Source organism: Aspergillus multicolor, assembly GCF_047715735.1.
Source record: "Aspergillus multicolor strain CBS 133.54 unplaced genomic scaffold BDW74scaffold_32, whole genome shotgun sequence".
Lineage (NCBI taxonomy): Eukaryota > Fungi > Ascomycota > Eurotiomycetes > Eurotiales > Aspergillaceae > Aspergillus > Aspergillus multicolor.
Genome location: NW_027395983.1, coordinates 196,715 through 214,779, shown reverse-complemented (window position 1 = coordinate 214,779; position 18,065 = coordinate 196,715). Strand labels below are relative to the sequence as shown.

General features: G+C 47.2%; 3 protein-coding genes across 3 annotated transcripts; all 3 read left to right on the top strand.

Moving 5' to 3' along the window:
* Window positions 1-915: 915 nt before the first annotated feature.
* Window positions 916-2,657, top strand: BDW74DRAFT_187847 (uncharacterized protein; the record flags this gene model as incomplete). The annotated part of the gene is made up of 4 exons (XM_073731586.1): window positions 916-1,117; window positions 1,181-1,382; window positions 1,437-2,378; window positions 2,432-2,657. The coding sequence occupies 4 exons, from the start codon at window positions 916-918 to the stop codon at window positions 2,655-2,657; spliced, it is 1,572 nt and encodes a 523-aa protein (XP_073579919.1).
* A 420-nt stretch (window positions 2,658-3,077) lies between these two features.
* BDW74DRAFT_182046 (uncharacterized protein) lies at window positions 3,078-5,441 on the top strand (the record flags this gene model as incomplete). The annotated part of the gene is made up of 3 exons (XM_073730164.1): window positions 3,078-4,955; window positions 5,012-5,252; window positions 5,305-5,441. 3 exons carry the CDS (start codon window positions 3,078-3,080, stop codon window positions 5,439-5,441), a joined length of 2,256 nt encoding a protein of 751 aa, XP_073579918.1.
* A 701-nt stretch (window positions 5,442-6,142) lies between these two features.
* BDW74DRAFT_187846 (uncharacterized protein) lies at window positions 6,143-16,799 on the top strand (the record flags this gene model as incomplete). Its single annotated transcript, XM_073731585.1, has 28 exons — window positions 6,143-6,182; window positions 7,283-7,546; window positions 7,923-8,216; window positions 8,268-8,339; window positions 8,376-8,449; window positions 8,486-8,578; window positions 8,609-8,818; window positions 8,852-8,877; window positions 8,914-9,124; window positions 9,161-9,223; window positions 9,260-9,322; window positions 9,356-9,417; window positions 9,448-9,613; window positions 9,650-9,737; window positions 9,771-10,063; window positions 10,097-10,546; window positions 10,580-11,812; window positions 11,846-12,013; window positions 12,044-12,150; window positions 12,190-12,564; window positions 12,598-12,670; window positions 12,701-13,069; window positions 13,109-13,421; window positions 13,455-13,636; window positions 13,673-13,860; window positions 13,893-14,831; window positions 14,904-15,421; window positions 15,481-16,799. 28 exons carry the CDS (start codon window positions 6,143-6,145, stop codon window positions 16,797-16,799), a joined length of 8,253 nt encoding a protein of 2,750 aa, XP_073579917.1.
* Between the last annotated feature and the right edge of the window lie 1,266 nt (window positions 16,800-18,065).

Sequence of the window (18,065 nt, the reverse complement as noted above, 5' to 3'; positions counted from 1 at the left end):
AATTTGAGTGGTGCGGTCCGTTGAGAGGATTTGGAGCCGAGTCGTTCCACACCTACCTTCTCCTCTCATCTCTTCTTCTTGGTCTTCATTCCTGTTCTTCTTCAGTCCATGTCTTCTTAGATACGCGGCTCAACAAAGCATAAAGCACAGGAACTAGTCCCGAACTAGGCATTACGGCTCACTCTTGCCCTTAAGACCAGAACGGGCCGCACGAAGTGTGGGGCCCGCAGATCATTTTCTGAAGTACTCCATAGAGGAAGGGGGAACTACTTCTGACGCTTGGGAATTTGCAAATACGATTTTCACGGCAATAGTCGCACACTCTGCCTGGGGATCTGGAAAGACTCATTACGTTTGGGAAGTTATTGTTAGAAGTTTCTCTGTAGTCTGAATATCTCATGGTATTTTGTAGAGTCCCTCAACCTTCGAAACAGCTAATACAATTTCTCCTACACACTACAATCAGGACACGCCCATCACAATAATCATCAGTTTCTGATTCGTTGGCGTAGTCAGATATTATTGTCCACACTGGGGATATTTGTTCAGAACAAAAAAGAAGACGGCGACAAAGGATTAGTGAATGGGATCATCCCTGCTAGGTACCGGGAGAGTCACGGGATCTTTTCATGCGTTGTGAAACAGTAAATGCAACCGATTGATCTGCCTTCCTGGCTCTCTGTTGTGTAGCAAGCAGATTTTGCGATGACCGCGCGAATGCGGGTACATCGGCTGCTCTTACCTTGCAAGATAGGTGCTCTAGGCCACGTATAAACACATTCCAGATTGAAGATATCTGTCACATATTACCAAGCCACCGACTCAACTCAAACGAGTTGGTGTTGGATAAACTTGCGCAGGTTATCATTACCCAGGTCGCCCGCCCTTCTCCCACCCAAGCTCTTTATTTGCGAAATGGCTACCAGCGAGACTGTGCCACCCATCGAGCGGATCTTGAATTACACTTTTAAGTCGAAAGGGCTTCTTTTAGAAGCGCTGACTGCGGCTGGTGCGAACGAAGACAATCATGAGGGAAATAGGCGTTTTTCCCATGTTGGACTTGGTATAATTCATACGGTGTTGTCACTCGAATGCCTTGAAAGAAAGTCATCTCCAGGTAAGCTCTACGGTTTGCGTATTCCATTCGAGGTTGCCTAACTTCTTGCGGGCGCTCTTGGAGAGCGTAAGAAGGAGCTTTGCGCATATACTCATCTTGCGGCCATTGGAGAACGATGTACAATTGATCGATATATCAACTACTCTCCTCGGTCTGGTAGGGGGAGCAAAACTGTTATCGGTACTACAGTAGCAGCAATTTTAGGGGCAGTGTTCCTGGACAGCGATTGCCGGAAGCGAACGTGGGAGGTAATGCAACACGTTGGGTGAGCATGCTTTTGCTACATGATTCCAACATGGAGGAAGCTAAAACAAGATAGGTTCTTCCTACAAGCAGGCGGCGGAGTAAACCCGGCAGAGCTGCAGAGTGGACCAAGGGTAGAAATGGAACAGGGCGCTGCTGCACGATGCTCAGAAAATCGGACAGCCATACCGGAGGAGTCGATCGGGGAAGGGTTCGATAATAGCAACGCGGTTGTCGCCAATAGTGAACATCCTTTGCCTGCGCGATCGTTCCACGGTCTAATTAATACTGTACAAATAGGCACAACATCCCACGACGGCCCGTCTCCACCACGCAGTGCGAGCCGGAAGAAAAGAAAACGGACTTTTGACGAAATCGAGGATTTTGTGAGCTATGAACGGAAGAAATGCATGGCAGCCAACACTTCGCTGCCAGAGGAGTCTTATTTTGCTCCTGAAATACAAAAGCGACTTAATAACTTGCCTAAGCTAGCGACAAAACTCATTCTTGGTATCGGCAGCGCACAGTCCCTAGTGAATCTTCGCCAAGCAATTCAGAGGTGGAGAAGTGAAGAGGACACTGCGCTATTGAAATCACGTTTATCTTTGACTAAAGTTGCGAGATTCACCATTATTCGCAACATCGATGGCGAGACCGCGTATTTGAGTATCCTCAAACGCTACCATATCCTTGAGCTGTTCAAGCAGTGTGGGGGCCATGAGACTCCTTCATGTAGTGGCTTTGTGCTTGTCCCTGGAGAGCCTACCACGAACAAAAAGATTGGAAATCCTCACAACAACGCAGAAGCAGAAGTGACTGCATGTATACTGAGGGACATGTACCCCAACTTGAAACCGACCTGTGCCGAATATAGGCCGACGCTGGAATCTTTGAAGCAGTATCGGCAACTAGGGCGGAGGTTCTGGGCAATAACTCTGCAGTATGGTCAAGGAGTTCTTGCTTTGTTGCCTAGTGGTGACCCCCCAGCTGATCAGGGTATATTCATGGCAAATAAAATGTAAGCCTACGCCTTACTTGGTTCTTCTCAGCACACTAACATCAGTGATAAAGAATATGCAACATGAAGGAGCAGGCCTTTCTTCAGACGCTGTCAATACTCGAAGCTTCGCAAGGAGAGGTTATACGTACGATGAGCAGGGCGGCTGAAAAACATATCGAAGCTTTGTTTTCCCAAGCTCCCTATGAGTGTTTGCCATTCAAGCTGGAAGAAGTTCAAACGGGCGACATTCTCCAACTCCCAAAGAATTCACCTGGTTTGCTATCGATTTTAGAATAGTCAGTGACATTTTTGATTAGTTGAGGGCTGTGTTGGCTTGTTTAGTTACCTGGCTGTTTTCCTGTTTTAGTACTAACGACAACTCACATTTGGAATCCCCTAATCGGGACTGCATGAGCAGCCAGATAGTGCGAGTATGTCAGCCAGTAATGGTGCGACGTAGTGGTCTCGTACATATTGTTGGTGGGAAATGTGTTGGGAATGCTCTTTTATATTTTGTACTATCTAGTGCTCGATAGGGGTACCAGCACGTATGCAGGGTGAATTCTCTCCCTTGATCGATGTCGTTTTGCTTGCCAAATCATTGCCACGGCCATACAGTTGCAAACTATATATGGCTTCCCAGGCCTTTCTCTTGAAACTTAAGCTTCATGAATAAATTTGCTCGTTACTTCCCTTACATCGTCACGAACCACAACAATGGTGATCCGCCGTCTATCCGCATCTGCCTTGGAGGCACTCTGTTCGAAGGACCAAATGGAACTTCTGGATTCTATTGATCGACTTCGGCTTCAAGGCATCAATCATTACATTTCTCTGCCACAAATTATCGTCTGTGGGGACCAATCTTCCGGTAAAAGCTCTGTCCTCGAGGCTATATCGGGAGTATCCTTCCCGATCCGAAACAGTCTATGCACACGATTTCCAACTGAACTGGTCTTGCGGAAAAACATCTGTACAAACGTCACAGTATCAATTGTTCCTCATCACTCGCGAAGTGATGAGGATCGGGAAAGATTGCTACAGTTTCGCGAGGAGCTCGATAGCTTCGAAGGTTTTCCTGATCTCGTTGAGCGCGCCAAGACTGCTATGGGTATATATGGTCATATTCCTGGCAAAGCATTTTCCGATGATACACTTCGCATCGAGGTGTCTGGTCCAGATCGGCCACATTTGACTATTGTGGATCTTCCAGGTCTCATCCACTCAGAAACAAAGCATCAGTCTGCCATGGATGTTGATCTCGTGCGTGATATCGTCAAAACGTACATGGTGGAACCAAGAAGCATTATCCTTGCCGTGGTCTCTGCGAAGAATGATGTTCCCAATCAGATCGTTCTTAAGCTGGCTCGTGAGGCCGATCCTTCAGGTGCTAGAACGCTTGGAGTTATCACTAAGCCCGACACTTTGATCCCAGGATCAGATAGTGAGGCCCATTTTGTATCATTGGCCAAAAACCAAGAAGTCGAGTTTCGCCTGGGGTGGCATGTCCTCAAAAACATGGATACGGACAAAGGTACATCGACTCTCCCGGAACGAAACAAAGAGGAATCAGCTTTTTTTGCTAGTGGCCTTTGGGAAACTCTACCTCGAAGCCATGTGGGTATTGATGATCTTCGAGAACGCCTGAGCAAGCTGCTGCTAAACCAAATTGCCAATGAGCTCCCGAGCCTGATAGCTGATATCAAGGCTAAGATCGAGGAATGTCACAACGAATTGAAGAAACTTGGAACTCCCAGAGCAACTCGAGAGGAGCAGAGATCTTATCTCTTCCAAATTAGTCAATCCTTTCAAAATCTTGTCAAAGCTGGCGTGGATGGAACGTATAATCACACGTTCTTCGAAAACGCCCAGTCAGAGAGTGGTTATAAAAAAAGGATTCGGGCGGTTGTACAGAACCTGAATAGCGACTTCACTAAAGATATGTACCTTCATGGGCATCTATTTCGGATCGAGGGACATGAAGAGGAGTATGAGGAAGAAGAAGACATCTCCGAGAACCAGAAACTCATCACTCGTACGGAGTATATTCGTCACATCGAAAGACTCCTGCATCGAACTAGAGGAAGAGAGCTACCAGGAACATTCAACCCAATGATAGTGAACGATTTGTTCGTGGAGCAATCGCAGCCTTGGAAGTCCATCGCCACCAGTCATGTATCCAGGACGTGGAACGAAGTGAAGGTTTTTATACGGGCCGTTGTCGTCGAAATTACAGATCTCGCAACCTCAAGCTCGCTCATGAAGCGAGTTTTCGATCCAAGGCTGGATGATATCCTTCGACAGCTACAAGAGAGCACGTTACATTTGAGCAACCTAGATCAACAGGGACACCCCATCACGTACAACCACTACTTCACTGATGATCTCCAGACAGCTCGGCAGGAAGAACTAAGACCCAAATTAACTCAGGCACTCGGCAAGTTCTTCAGTACTTCCCAGCTGACACGTTCCTACGTATCAGATACTCCAATTGACCTCGTGCGTCTACGCGACAAACTTCTCGAATCAGCCGAGGCAGATATGACACGCTTTGCGGCAGCAGAAGCTCTAAATTGCATGAGAGCATATTATATGGTAGGAGCATACATCAAACCTTTATATCATTCTTTAATTCTTATAAGTGGATGCAGGTGGCATTGAAAAGGTTCATCGATGGGATTGCTATCGATATTATCGAGACTACGCTTGTTCAGGCCCTGGGATACATATTTTCGCCTACGACCGTTGATGAGATGACTTCTGAGCTCGTGACTCTTATTGCGGGAGAGTCAAAGGAAGCTAGCGACTTTCGGGAACAGCTCTGTAAGAAACTCGAAATTCTCTGTTCGGGACTAGAAATTTGTCACAAATTTTCGCGCGTATCGGATTTCGGTAGGACAGCAACCATACCTTGCAAAGAATCGTTTACTAACGGAAGTTCAAGGAGCCTCCAGTATCGGATTGACCCCATCAGAGAGGACTCAGTCGGACAAGGAATGTCCTATTTTGTCAGATGACGGAGTTTCGATAGATAGCACCACTGTAACATGGACTCCTGCTGTACCTGCCCCAGACTGCTAAACATGTTGGGTGGTCTCGGTCTACTGACCGAACGACGAACACTTGGCTACATATGCGAATATAGAATCCCTACTTCAAGTCACAATATCATTCATTAGCAGTACAAAGTTTCAATCAGGCATATTGAACACATTCTGGGTGATGCCCTCTAATTCGAAAAAAAGCAAGAGGGTTGAGTTTCCCTCCGTTCTGGAGCCAATTAATGTAGCCATAAGTAACATGTTTTCACGACTACCTAGCTAGGACTTTGCAGCAGCCCGCTCGATAGGAAGAGCAGCGATCCAGGCGATCGTATAGGAGTTGGGGCTGTCGAGGGCCTTGCGCGAAGCCATCGTGCGGGGGTGTGGCACGGGACTGTGGTAAGTGAGTGAGAGAAATATTGGGTCCAACAAAAGGTGGGATAAGAACTAAAAACAGATAATCTAGTTGAGATAGCATTATCAGTCTTCTCAAGGTAGTCAAGGGAACTCGACCATGATGATCTGACGAGCGTTCAGCGAGACAATCAACCATCTCCAAGGCAGGGTGTGGTTGAGCCACTGCCCAATCTGACCTTCCTGCTCACTGGAGGGAAGCGTGATTGTGCGAACAACCACGAATTAGACAGGGTAGCGGCTAGAGCGTGCCAATCAACGATATCAGAGTCATTTTGTCCAGCGAAAACCCGACGGAGCGAATAGGTGTGCAGGAGGTTGTCTGAAATGCCATGCCCTCATGAAATGTCTGATTTGAACGCCCATGGTTTTATTTAGTTCGCATCTGCTAAAGCTTATGATGCCACGAGTGGAGCAAGCCAATTATGTGGACTTAGAGCTCACGGATCTGGAAGAAACTACTTTCCTGACATTCAGACGGGTCGATACCACTTGCAGCGGTGCACGGAATATTTCTTCGCGTCCCCGGGGAGGTATAGTGGCATGGGAGAAGGCGTAGACGGATGTTTCAGTGGCCGGTTTCCACTTCCTTAGCCGAGGGATTGAGTATACACTCACGGATGCGAGTATAGCCCAGAGCCGACTAATTGTTAAGCAAGTTTAGCCGAGCACTTTTAACCATATTGCAGCATACCGGGATGCCCGGAGGAAAGAGCCCCTTGCAAAGGCGCAAGGTGACTTGCTAGGGTCTATGTTGGATGCAACCCTAGGCACCTAGGTTTGCGTACGGTCAGCCTACGGAGACAGACAGCCTTCCAATCAAGCGGCCTTGTATGTTGTTCTGGCGCGCCAGCCGGATTGCTCAGCGTCTCTATCTAATACATTCCAGCTTATCAGTAGCTGCAAATATGAAGCGGCGATTGGTGTGTTTGAACGACTCTATCTACCACTATGCGTCGTGTCACTGCACGACATTTGGTTCTCGAGACCCGCCCAAGCGAAGGATGGGACAAGATACAGACCTACGACAGACTGAGCATCACTTTCGACGAGAAGAATCACCACGATCTATTTTATACTTCGTCGACCACGAGACCCGGGCCTAGTTATCAGTCAGGTCGCTGGCGGCTCGGGTCTTATTGTGAAGACACCAGCGATGAACAAAGGACACCATCATCGAGTATGGAGGAGAAAAGTTGAGAATGTCACAAGGTAAGGGGTTCACTTTCGTGCTACAATCCTTGCAACAATGCGCCTGCCAATCTACTATCAACGCGGCAGTCTCTGAGCTCAGCTTTGACTTGAAATTTCTTGATAAAGAAGTTAGCTTGCTCGTCTTGACAAGATTGTTAACTCCAATAATTGCGAGAATTTTAGCTAAATTGGTCTACATATCATTTCTCCAGTCTCGGAATTGTCGTTTCAAGATGTCTGCTTCGATACCTGCTGCATGTTCGTTGTCGCCAGAAGCAAGGCAGTACTTGTTTCACCATGTCTTCCTTCCGCCCAAACCCCCACAAGAAGATGACTACCATGCGGAACACGAAAGCATTCTCCTTGACACTGTTATACAGGCGCTCCAGGGATTCAAAGGCCACCTTCCCGGGCAGCAAGATCAGATTATTGCCCCCGTTGTTACAATGCTATCACGCCTCAGGGAAATACTAGGATCTTGTGGTGATGTCACTGAAAAGGCTCTTGAGATGGCGCTGGAAAGACTAGATTTCCATGGTATGCCTATGAGCCTAAGCATTAGTTCTGCCATCTGATGCCTGGTTTAGGGGGTTATTTGCCCATCCATATTCGACGCCAGAATGCGGCAGTCTTGATCACCAGGAACCACGATAAGTTGATGTGGAAGCGTTCGAGCTCTCTCCCCAGAACCAAGCTGTCTACGCAACAGCGGGGCGCCTTTAGCGAGAATTCCCTGGGCCGTTGTTTTCCTTGGATTAAAAGACATTCAGTGAACCAGGTTTTCAGAAAACTATCGCACAGACACTGGCAAAGTTGAGCCATTAATCTGTCCCAGGCACTAAACCAAAAGTCAAAAAAGCTCGGGAGTATCATGATAAAGATAGGGATAATGTCAGCCCTACCATGGTGATAGATTTCTTTACGGCTTTCTTGCACTCACAGTGTGCCGTTGTTAACAACTTACAAATCACCAAAAACACTCGTGAAGAAGTGCTGTACGTTAATAGTTGGCTACCTTGGCAAAGGTCTCCTTTGTGGCTTCTGATCCGGGTAGTTCTTCAGCTTATTTTTCGCCGTCTTGACGCACATAAGGGATCTTTAGATGAAATTTACAAGCATTTCATGGTATACTATATAAGCGCGATTATAAATACCAACTACAAAACAGCATGTGATAAAGATTGTTATATCATGCTAGCAAAGGTTGGTTGACGGCTACTCAAGCTTGACTTATCCAAGTGTCCTGCTTGGTTTCCAGCTGTCCGCGAAACCACTGAAAGATGTAACAACGCCCTTAAGGAGAGCTGGCGTGGTATCATGCGCCAGAACAGTTCTCAGTGGGACGAATTCCGGGTGGCAAAATTAGAGTTTGAGAAAGACACCAACTATTCATTACGAGACCTTGAAAAGTGGATAGAAGCCATCCACAACAGGCCAATTGTGTCTGGACCAACTGATTTCCAACCTATATCCGAGCTGCTTCAGTTCCAACCGCTAGAACTTCCATCGCTCGCAGATCTGATGGACGCCAGTATGAGGATATATAACGTTAGTGCTTTTGAGCACTGGGTCGAAGCCAATTTGGACCTTTGGCTCCAGGCACACCTAAATAGCCAAAACACATGTGAGCATCTGGGTAAGCTGATTCAAAATTACCATGAGATTGCGTCCCAGTTATATGCCGGAAACCCGGAGGCTAGATCGGTTATGTACTTGACAATTCTAGAATTATGGATTGCCTGCGATAAATCAGCAGTTCACATTCACCCATTGATTGGCGACTATGATCCCCACATACCCATGGGCGTTGTTCAATCCTTTGTCCTGCCTTTCAAATCCCAGCTGGAACGGCTCGCCCGCGCAGAAACGTATATGCGCCAGCGGCAGCAGCTCGTCCAGTACAGAGCTTCTAATATTTTCCGCGATTTTGGGACGTCGTTTTGCTTTTCTGTCAGGTTTTTCGACAACTCCCCTGAGCATCAAGCCCTATTTGCGACAATCCAAGATCAGGCCCAGCGCGATCGGGCCGCTAAAAAAAAAGAGCTTGACACCAAGCATCAACGCTATCAGGAACTAGTTGCCCTGGCTGAGGAGCTTGACTGCAGATATGATGAAGTTATTCCCGACTGGCGTTTCAACTTCACAGTACAGCGACACAGCCCTCACTGCCAAAAGTGTGGGTACCAGAAGCAGGCGGAGACCATGACCATTGATGTTCATGAATGGCCTTTGCCTCTAGATAACCTACAGGCGAAAACAACGGTATTCGAGCTGAATGTTCCCCGAACATTCGCGTTCTGGCGTGACACAACAGTTTCCTTTTTGCTTACTATCTTGCATACGGAGTACTCCATTCAAGAAAGACCCAGATCCCAGCACCGACTTGAAACGTACAATGGTCTCTCGTGGTTCTTTGCGTCTACTGGTGATTCTAAAAGGATATGTCTGCTCTCCCAAGAGAAACCACACGAGGGAACACACCGACGGGACAAGCGAGTTATTGATATCTCGGCTGAAGATATATGCCTAAATAACGGTCTAAGATTCAGGTATTTTGACGAAAGACTTCAATATTTCATCGCGGAGTTCAAAAATACTCTTAAAGTTCCAACTATGTGCACATACCAACTCCCTCCAAAGAGCGCATCTCTGCAACCGTTTCTATTTCGACCGGCAGATAGGAGAGATGGTCTATCGCCCAATTTCGTTATCGCGACACAGGATGCCTGTCCGGAATCTATGTCACTTGAGGAGTATAAAGCACTTTGTTGCTTGCCATATGGCGTCGAGATTCAATGGAAGAATATACTACGGCAACTAGCCATCCCGTCGATTGTCTTCCGAAAGGTTGAAGCCCAAATCTTCATCCTACAGATCATTTACCCAGCTGGGCCGTCGGCCAATAACCCAGTGTTGCGCCTGGGACACACCATTCTGGATAACAACCATTTCGTGGTCGCGCTATTGGCTCAAATAAAGAATGCTGCGGGTAGAATTAAGGAGAATTGGGAGTCTGCACAGGAGCTGTGTACAATGATCTCTCTTACACAGCGGGTCCTTTCCCTCTCAAATTCAGTTAATATTCAGCATATATGCCTTGAATACCTATCTTATATGAGACGCATCGCATTCAAATGGGTGACGCTTCTCAGGGAGAAGGGCGGGATTAAAAGTTCGGATAAGCGCCGGAAAGATTTGGTTGCACGGAGCGCTCACATAGCCTTGATTTGTGTGGCCACATTTAATACAGATGGTGCCAATCTAGAGCAGCTACTAGACAACAAGTCGGCTGCTTCTGTGTTCATCCAGTGTTATATTATGATACACGATAAGCGGGGTTATCTTGACATAGAATTTAATTATCTGCTTTCAATTTTATACTACCGCTGGCAAATTCTCAGCTATCGCTCCTATCCTATCCTCGCCAGACATGCCTCACGGAGGCCAAAAATGATGGATGATGCCATACAAGGCGCGTGGGCTGCGTACCGGTCAGGTTCTTCTTGGTCAGCTACGCCAGAAGGGGGAGATCATTGGGTAGGCACTCGGATGATATCCGACTCAATCAAGGGCACCAACGTCCTTGTACACCTCAACTTGCTGACTGGTGAATTACTCGTCAATGGCGAGCCGTTGGCGCGCCTACCAGAGCAATATAAGGTTCACGATACGTACAAAATTCTCTTTGGAACAGCTCCGATAGAGGTTATGCCTAGCGAAGTGCCGGGAATGCAGTTCTCCGCCCAGAGAAAGCATATGGGTCAAACGATTCATATAGGACGGGCACCTATTCCCGACACCAAGAACTTTGATCTTTGTATCCGAGCAATCGACAAGGACCAGGTTTGGGAACTCGTCCCCTCAAGGCTTTTTACGGGTTTATTGCCGGATTTCTTTATAGAGGACTATGCACACTGGTATAATACGGATGGTGACTACATGGAACTTCGCCCTGTGAAAGAACCTTGGAACCACTCTCAGAGCCACTGGCAGTTCAGGAAAAAACATTCGCGTGATTGTCGTCTTGTGAAAGGCGATGTTTCCCTGGTCAATATAAGGAGCGAGACGGCAAAAGTACTATCCAGCGTTCTCAAACCTATCGAGAAGGCTTCCAGGATTCTCTACATGCTTCACAGATCGTCTTCCCGATTGGAAATTCAAATCCCCCGTCTCCGCCTTAGCTTTGAAATTCAGTCAGGCCAGTCATCAATTCGGTCTCGGCAGTATCGTGGAATGTGTATTGACCCTGATCAGTCATTAGCGACTATGATCGGTCTACGCGACAAGCTCATTCTTAATAACAAGTCCACTGGCGATCAAATGGTTCTTATCACCGAAGGTGACGTGGTATGGGAACGGAAAAGGAGACATGTCAATGTTAAGATCGTCTGGCGAGCTGCATCAAAGGCTCATGCCTATACCGTCGATGCCCAACTAGGTCGCCTGACTGATAACGGAAGCTTGCAGAGCAAGCTCATGCTATGCTATCTACATGCCGTGACATCATTCTGTATTCCTGACCCGCTGACTAATAAAACGGGAACAGAACAGGCTCTCTCGATCCTACGGTCTGCCTCAACTCGATCTTTTAGTCGGCTACAACCAGATAATTATGCAGTATTGGCAAAGCTGGCAGAACTGACACCTAGAAGGGAGTATTATCCAGCCAACAAACGCGACATGCAGAGTATTACATGGCAGAAGGACCTGGGCGCCCTGGCTCACCACCATGGCTTCCGCGAGGAGGTTATGAGTATATTTGAACAAGACCGCCGAATGCATATGTTCTATCAGGATATACAAGTAAACGTGCCCGAACTTCCGGCTACGATCGAGGATCTGCTTCGGAGAGATCAGATCCGAACAGCAACATTTCGCGCAACTGGGTACGGGGGTGAGGCTCACACAACAGCATTTGATGGTCAATACAGTGAACACAGCCGAGACATCCAATCCGAGGCCACCTTCCGAGTCATCAAGATATGCAAAATAATCCACAAGGACGTCAAATCCACTCAATCAAGAAGTCGACAGAGTATACTCTCAAGTCTCTGGGACTTCCTTTCTGGGCACACCAACATGGTGCTTGGAGCGGAGACTGTGGTCGAAAGGTCAAAGATCAAATATGATGTAACCTTGTTGTTGGAGCCCGCCAAGTTTGTTTCAAAACACTGGTGCAGCATTCATCGATTGCTCTGTTCTGACACTTCGCGGCCAGAAAAGCATCAGATAATGATCTGGCTTTCTACCTTGGCATTCAAGGATGCAGTCCCCATGAGGATTCTAGAGATTCTTGCCGCACTCTATGTGATACCGGATATGGCCGCTGCCATAGCGCCAAACCAGGGATACTTTCAGATAGACCAGGGGTATGAGCTCAATGAAAGGGAGCTTAGGTTCCAAGCCCAATTGGCCCAACGAAATGATACTCCTGAGTCGTCCCTCACCCCCCGGAAAGAGGAAAGCTATGAGACCTTTATGTCTCGCATAGAGCACCTGAGAGAGAGTAACAGATCACGCGCACTAAATAGCTTTATTTCTAATTTGCGCACGCAGTGGCCAACCCCAGCTCCTTCAACTCCGTATAGCCGGGGAAACCTCCTCTTTCAAGATTACTTTGACGAAACATTATCGATGAGCAACGTACGCACAAAGTTTTCAGTCTGGTTTCAAAACAGAGAACTTAGACAGTATCTTGATAAAATCGCGTCTTGCCTCTCTATCCAGCAAGCCAGCCCTGTGGCTATGCCGTCGTGCTCTTACCCCGACCCTGTTCGACCTCGCCAACCAAAGCATCGGTACATCACACTGGAGGACGTAATGGATCACTCACTTGAAGCTCCACCTGTTCTTCCAGCAGAACCCCCACAGTTAGAAAGCATGCTGCATGCTCATTCCCAGGGCGTGAACCCCCAACCGCGGCTTCCAGCACTCATACAAGCATTGGAACTACATGCGGTGTCCAAATATGAGATCCACTATGTTGAACAACTACGTGGTAGCGCAAAGTCGTTGCTAGACCTGAAGAGGCATGATCATATGATCATAGGGAGCGGCGAAGTGAAGAAGTCCATTGACAGCTATCTCGTGCGCTGCAAGGCGCATTTTCGCAAGGTCCACGACGCTATAATCTCAAGGTTAACGCTCTCTAATACCGCCAATAATCTGACTCAAGGTAGTTCCACGCGCCGCCATATTTTAAAGACTTTAGCGAGCTTTAATATCGGACCGCGATACAGAACGGACCTTTTCCTCCACCAGTTAACCCGAAAGAGGTGGCATTTATTGCCACAGGAATGGAAGGCCTGCTTTATCGCCTACGGATGTTCCATCACAGCACTGCAGCGCGCGAAGAGACTAGTTAGGGTTTTCAATAAGCGGGAAGACTTGATTCAAGAACTTCAGAATCCTGGTCACACAAATTAGGACCCCAATGATTTCCCAGAGTTGTTGCTACTGGAGCTCGAAAATGGCATCTTAATTCGAGATGTTCAAGAGCAGATCGCCAAGCGAATAAGAAATACAGAGCCTGGTGAAAATGTTGTCATGCAGCTAAACATGGGAGAGGGAAAGTCTTCGGTTATTATCCCTATATTAGCGGCCGCGTTAGCAGACGGCTCATGTCTAGTACGCGTGGTTATGGCAAAACCATAATCAAAGCAGATGTTCAAGATGCTCGTCTCAAAGCTAGGGGGGCTTTTGGGACGACGCGTATATCTTCTGCCTATCTCGCGCTCGCTTAAGATACATGAAACAGAAGCTGCAGAGATCAAACATATGTGTTCTAAGTGTATGACAGAAGGTGGTGTTCTCTTGGTTCAACCCGAACAGATTCTATCACTAAAGCTCATGTGCCTCGAGTGCTGTATTACCAGCAAAGAAGCAACGGCCAGAGCCTTTTAAGGACCCTCGAGTTCTTCCGCAGGTCATCGCGTGATGTGATAGATAAGAGTGATGAGAACTTCAGCCCAAGATTTGAGCTAATCTACACTATGGGATCCCAACAACCCTTAGAGTTGAGTCCACAAAGGTGGAGTCTCACCCAGCAGTTGCTTGATCTTGTAAGGGTGTACGCTCCAGGTGTCAAAAAGGAGCTCCCTGGATCAATTAAAGTGAATAAGCAATGCCTTGGATGCTTCCCCCGAACAAGGTTACTTGATAAAAAGGCCGCCCTGAAGTTGTTCAGAAAGATTGTGGAGCATGTCTGTGACAATGGTAGTGATTCATTGCCTATTCCAAGACAACCGGAGATGACTCGGCGAGCAGTTTACTCCTACATTCTTCATCCAACTGTGTCGGATAATGAGGTGACTATGGTTGAGGACTACAGCGCAACAGGCTTCTGGACCCCTAGCACTAAGGAGCCTCTTCTTTTATTAAGAGGCCTGCTTGCTGGCGGCGTCCTTGAATTTTGCTTGACAAAACGATGGAGAGTCAACTACGGTTCTGACCATAACAGAAGACCAGCGACAAAGCTCTCCGTTCCTTATAAAGCCAAAGACAACCCTGCACCCCGATCTGAGTTCAGCCATCCTGAGGTTATTATTATGCTTACATGTTTGAGCTATTACAATGCTGGTCTTGGTGACAACGACCTTTTATTGGCATTTGAACATCTGATTAAGTCTGATCAGGCCAATACGGAGTATAAAAGATGGGTTAACGACACACCAAGGCTTCCTCGCTTATACCGTCATTTACGTGGGATAAACCTGCAAGACCAGGATCACTGTCTTTGGTATATATTCCCTAGCCTTCGATTCTCCAAAGGAGCCATTGACTATTTTCTCGCCCATATTATTTTCCCAAAAGAAATGAGGGAGTTTCCTCATAAGCTATCTGCCTCAGGTTAGGATCTCGGCGAGATTAAAGCACTTCCAACTGTGGGCTTTAGTGGAACAAATAATTCCCGTGTCACCTTCCCTCTTAGTGTTAAGCAACTTGACCTTCCTGAGCAGAATCATACAAATGCCCTTGTTCTTGAGAACCTGCTCAGACCTGAAAACTCAGTTGCCATTGTACCGCCCCGCACGGACTCTTCTGTCTCAGAGGCTCGGGTCTTGCTTGAGATGGCTATGGATCTAGATCCTCCAATTAAGGTTATACTTGACGTGGGTGCTCAAATTTTGGAATATACAAATCTAGAACTTGCTAAACGTTGGCTGGAGTTGGTACCCGACTCTGAGCAGACACGGGCCGTCGTTTTCATCAACCATAACGATGAAATCTGTGTTATTGACAGAACTGGGCTGGTTGAACCTCTAAGAGTGTCGCCTTTCGCAAAGCAGCTGGAGGCTTGCTTTATATTTCTTGATGAAGCTCATACGAGGGGTATTGATTTGAGATTGCCGCGAATTTACAGGGCCGCTGTGACTTTGGGAGCTGGCATTACGAAAGACAAACTCGTTCAAGGTCAGCCATACACAGCCATACAAGAATAACACTTCACCCCCCGCTAATCATTATTATAGCATGTATGAGAATGCGAAAATTGGGCAAGGGACAGTCGGTGGTCTTCTGTATTTCGCAGGAAATAAGGACTAAAATTCTCCGCGTCGTTAGCAAGGCTAGTGAGCAAAATATTGATGTGTCCGACGTGCTTCATTGGGCAATTTCAGAGACATGGAGGGAGACCCAACGCAGTATACCTCTATGGGCAACCCAAGGGCAACGGTTTGAGCGCCAATCCGACATATGGGCCAAAGCACGCCGTGGGCCACAGATTCACATGTCAAAAAGTTTGGCGGATAAATTTTTGGAACCTGAAGCCCAATCCCTCGAGCAACGATACCGACCAACCCGCAAAGATGCTCCAGCCAATCTTCTTAAAATAAGTGATAAGGGGAATGTCCGCCTCATCCTTGCCAAATGCCAAGAGTTTGCTAATGTGGACTTTGTTTCTACTCAACTCCAAGAGGAACAAGAGCGGGAGCTCGCGCCAGAGGTGGAACAAGAACGACAAGTACAGCGGCCGCCCCGCGCAGATCCAGCACAGCATCGTCTTCATCCAGACTTGGCTTCATTCGTAGTTAATGGGCTACTAAAAAGGCCATCAGCAGCCTTCATGTCGCCGTTTAACGCGCTCAAGGGAACAAGAGCAGCGCAGCACTTGGTTCTACATCAGTCGCCCTCTGGACTTCTTGTTACTAAAGACTTTGCTAGGACAATCCATGCTCAGGGATCGTCTCCGCCAGATTTCTACCAGCGGCCAGTCCAGTGGATTCTCATGAGCTGTGCCCAATCTCAGCCAGGCAAAGCAAGAGTTGCTGAGCATATAATCATCATAAGCCCCTATGAGGCGAACGCGCTTCATTCTAAAGTGTTGGAATCCAGGAATGTCTCGATGCATTTATATGCGCCACGCCAAAATCAGGGCTTCTCGCCTATCGACAGGCTTGACCTGTACACTATCCCGACAAGTTCAACAACCGTCAATATCCCGACTGCGGTGAGAATACATCTTAATTTGTTTTCAGGCCAGTCCTACATCTCATCCTATGAAGAGTATCAAGAAATATGCGATTTTCTCGGCGTAGCGTCTGTTGCCACGACAGAGGGTTTGGCCGTCGCCGCGGATGGGTTCATCACGGCTGGAAAGGAAAAATCTACATTTGCTCAAAGTCCGATCAAATTCTTGAAGCTCCTCATGTCTCAAATCAGAAAGGATGGCCAGGAAATTGATAAAACCCACCTTGGAAGGCTTCTAGACGGGAAGCTACTAAATCAGTGCGATTTTGATGGTAACAGCAGGTTGCCTCTAGTTTTGAATCTCAGCGTCCGAAATCTATGAGCAGTCGATGCCGTCTGCTTGAATGTACTAGTGGCACATGACGCTATGGATTTCCAGAGAACAGAAGTGAAACTAAGAATTAAAGAGGGCAGGACAAATCTTGTAACAGTACTGCGTACATCTTAGATTCATTCTTTTTTGCCCATCTTGTGTCTTTCCAAATCCTCATCGTTGTTGTCGTCAACGCAGAGCCACTTCCTTTTAGTTAATATACAATTTCGGCGAGGTTCGTCGATGGAGTGGGCATTGAAAAAGTGGTGTCGCAGTTTCACGTGGCCACTATACCATCTGTTCTCACAGCATGGATGAGGGCACTTGATGGGCACTGATGGATCTATCATCGCCAAATGAGCGTTGATATGCGTCAATAATGTAGCCTTTGTCCGCCATTGTTGGAACCGTTCGTCGGGTTGCTTGGTGTCGTCATCTAAGCAGAAAGGGCACAATCCAGGAGCAACCAAGGTAAAACGGAAGGTGATAAGTCCACATTGTGGTTTTAGACCGTTAAGGTGAGATTCACAGTGTGCCTTCCAGTCGGTATCTGTGTGGAACCACTTAGCGCACAAGTAACACCATTTAAGGAAAGTATTATGGACCCGTCGGTGTGCTCTTTTGCCGTTTGTATACCTCTGTTGATATGGGGCAGCATGGAATGATCTTCTCCGGCACTGTAGGATATGTCTTGAGTGATATTGTATATCGGCGCTGAAAATATTAGCCGTAGTACGCTGCTTGAGCCGTACATAACGCACTTAGCCATTTCTCTGAGGCACAGTGAGCATTTCTCAACAACCGGAAATTCCCCGGGATAATATGCCACTCTCTCATCTGACGTTATCAGTTCCAGCATATCATACAGACATCTCCTTCCAACTTCGCTGTGAATCGGTGCTTCTTGGAAAAGATTCGCCTTTAACCGGTCTCTAGCTGGCATGTATTTCCGAAAGATATCAAAGAGATCAGTTAAATCTCGCTCAGTGAACTCATTCCCGGCGATGTATTCATCATAGGTCTCCTTCCACCAATTCTGGATGAACTCTCCTTTCTTAGCTCGACGGGTTTTGGCGGCTTGGTTGTACAACCTGGCTCTCTCAGCAACCAGCTCCACATGCCCATGAGGGTTTCCGCTAATTTTCCGGTTTAACAGATTAATCTGCTAATATATAGCAATCATGTGGGGTTCTCTTTTAACTTTAGTTACACTCGCAGTGTTAAGCTTTTGGTGTATATTAGGGTCCTGATGGTGAATCATGCTCTCTTTTATTG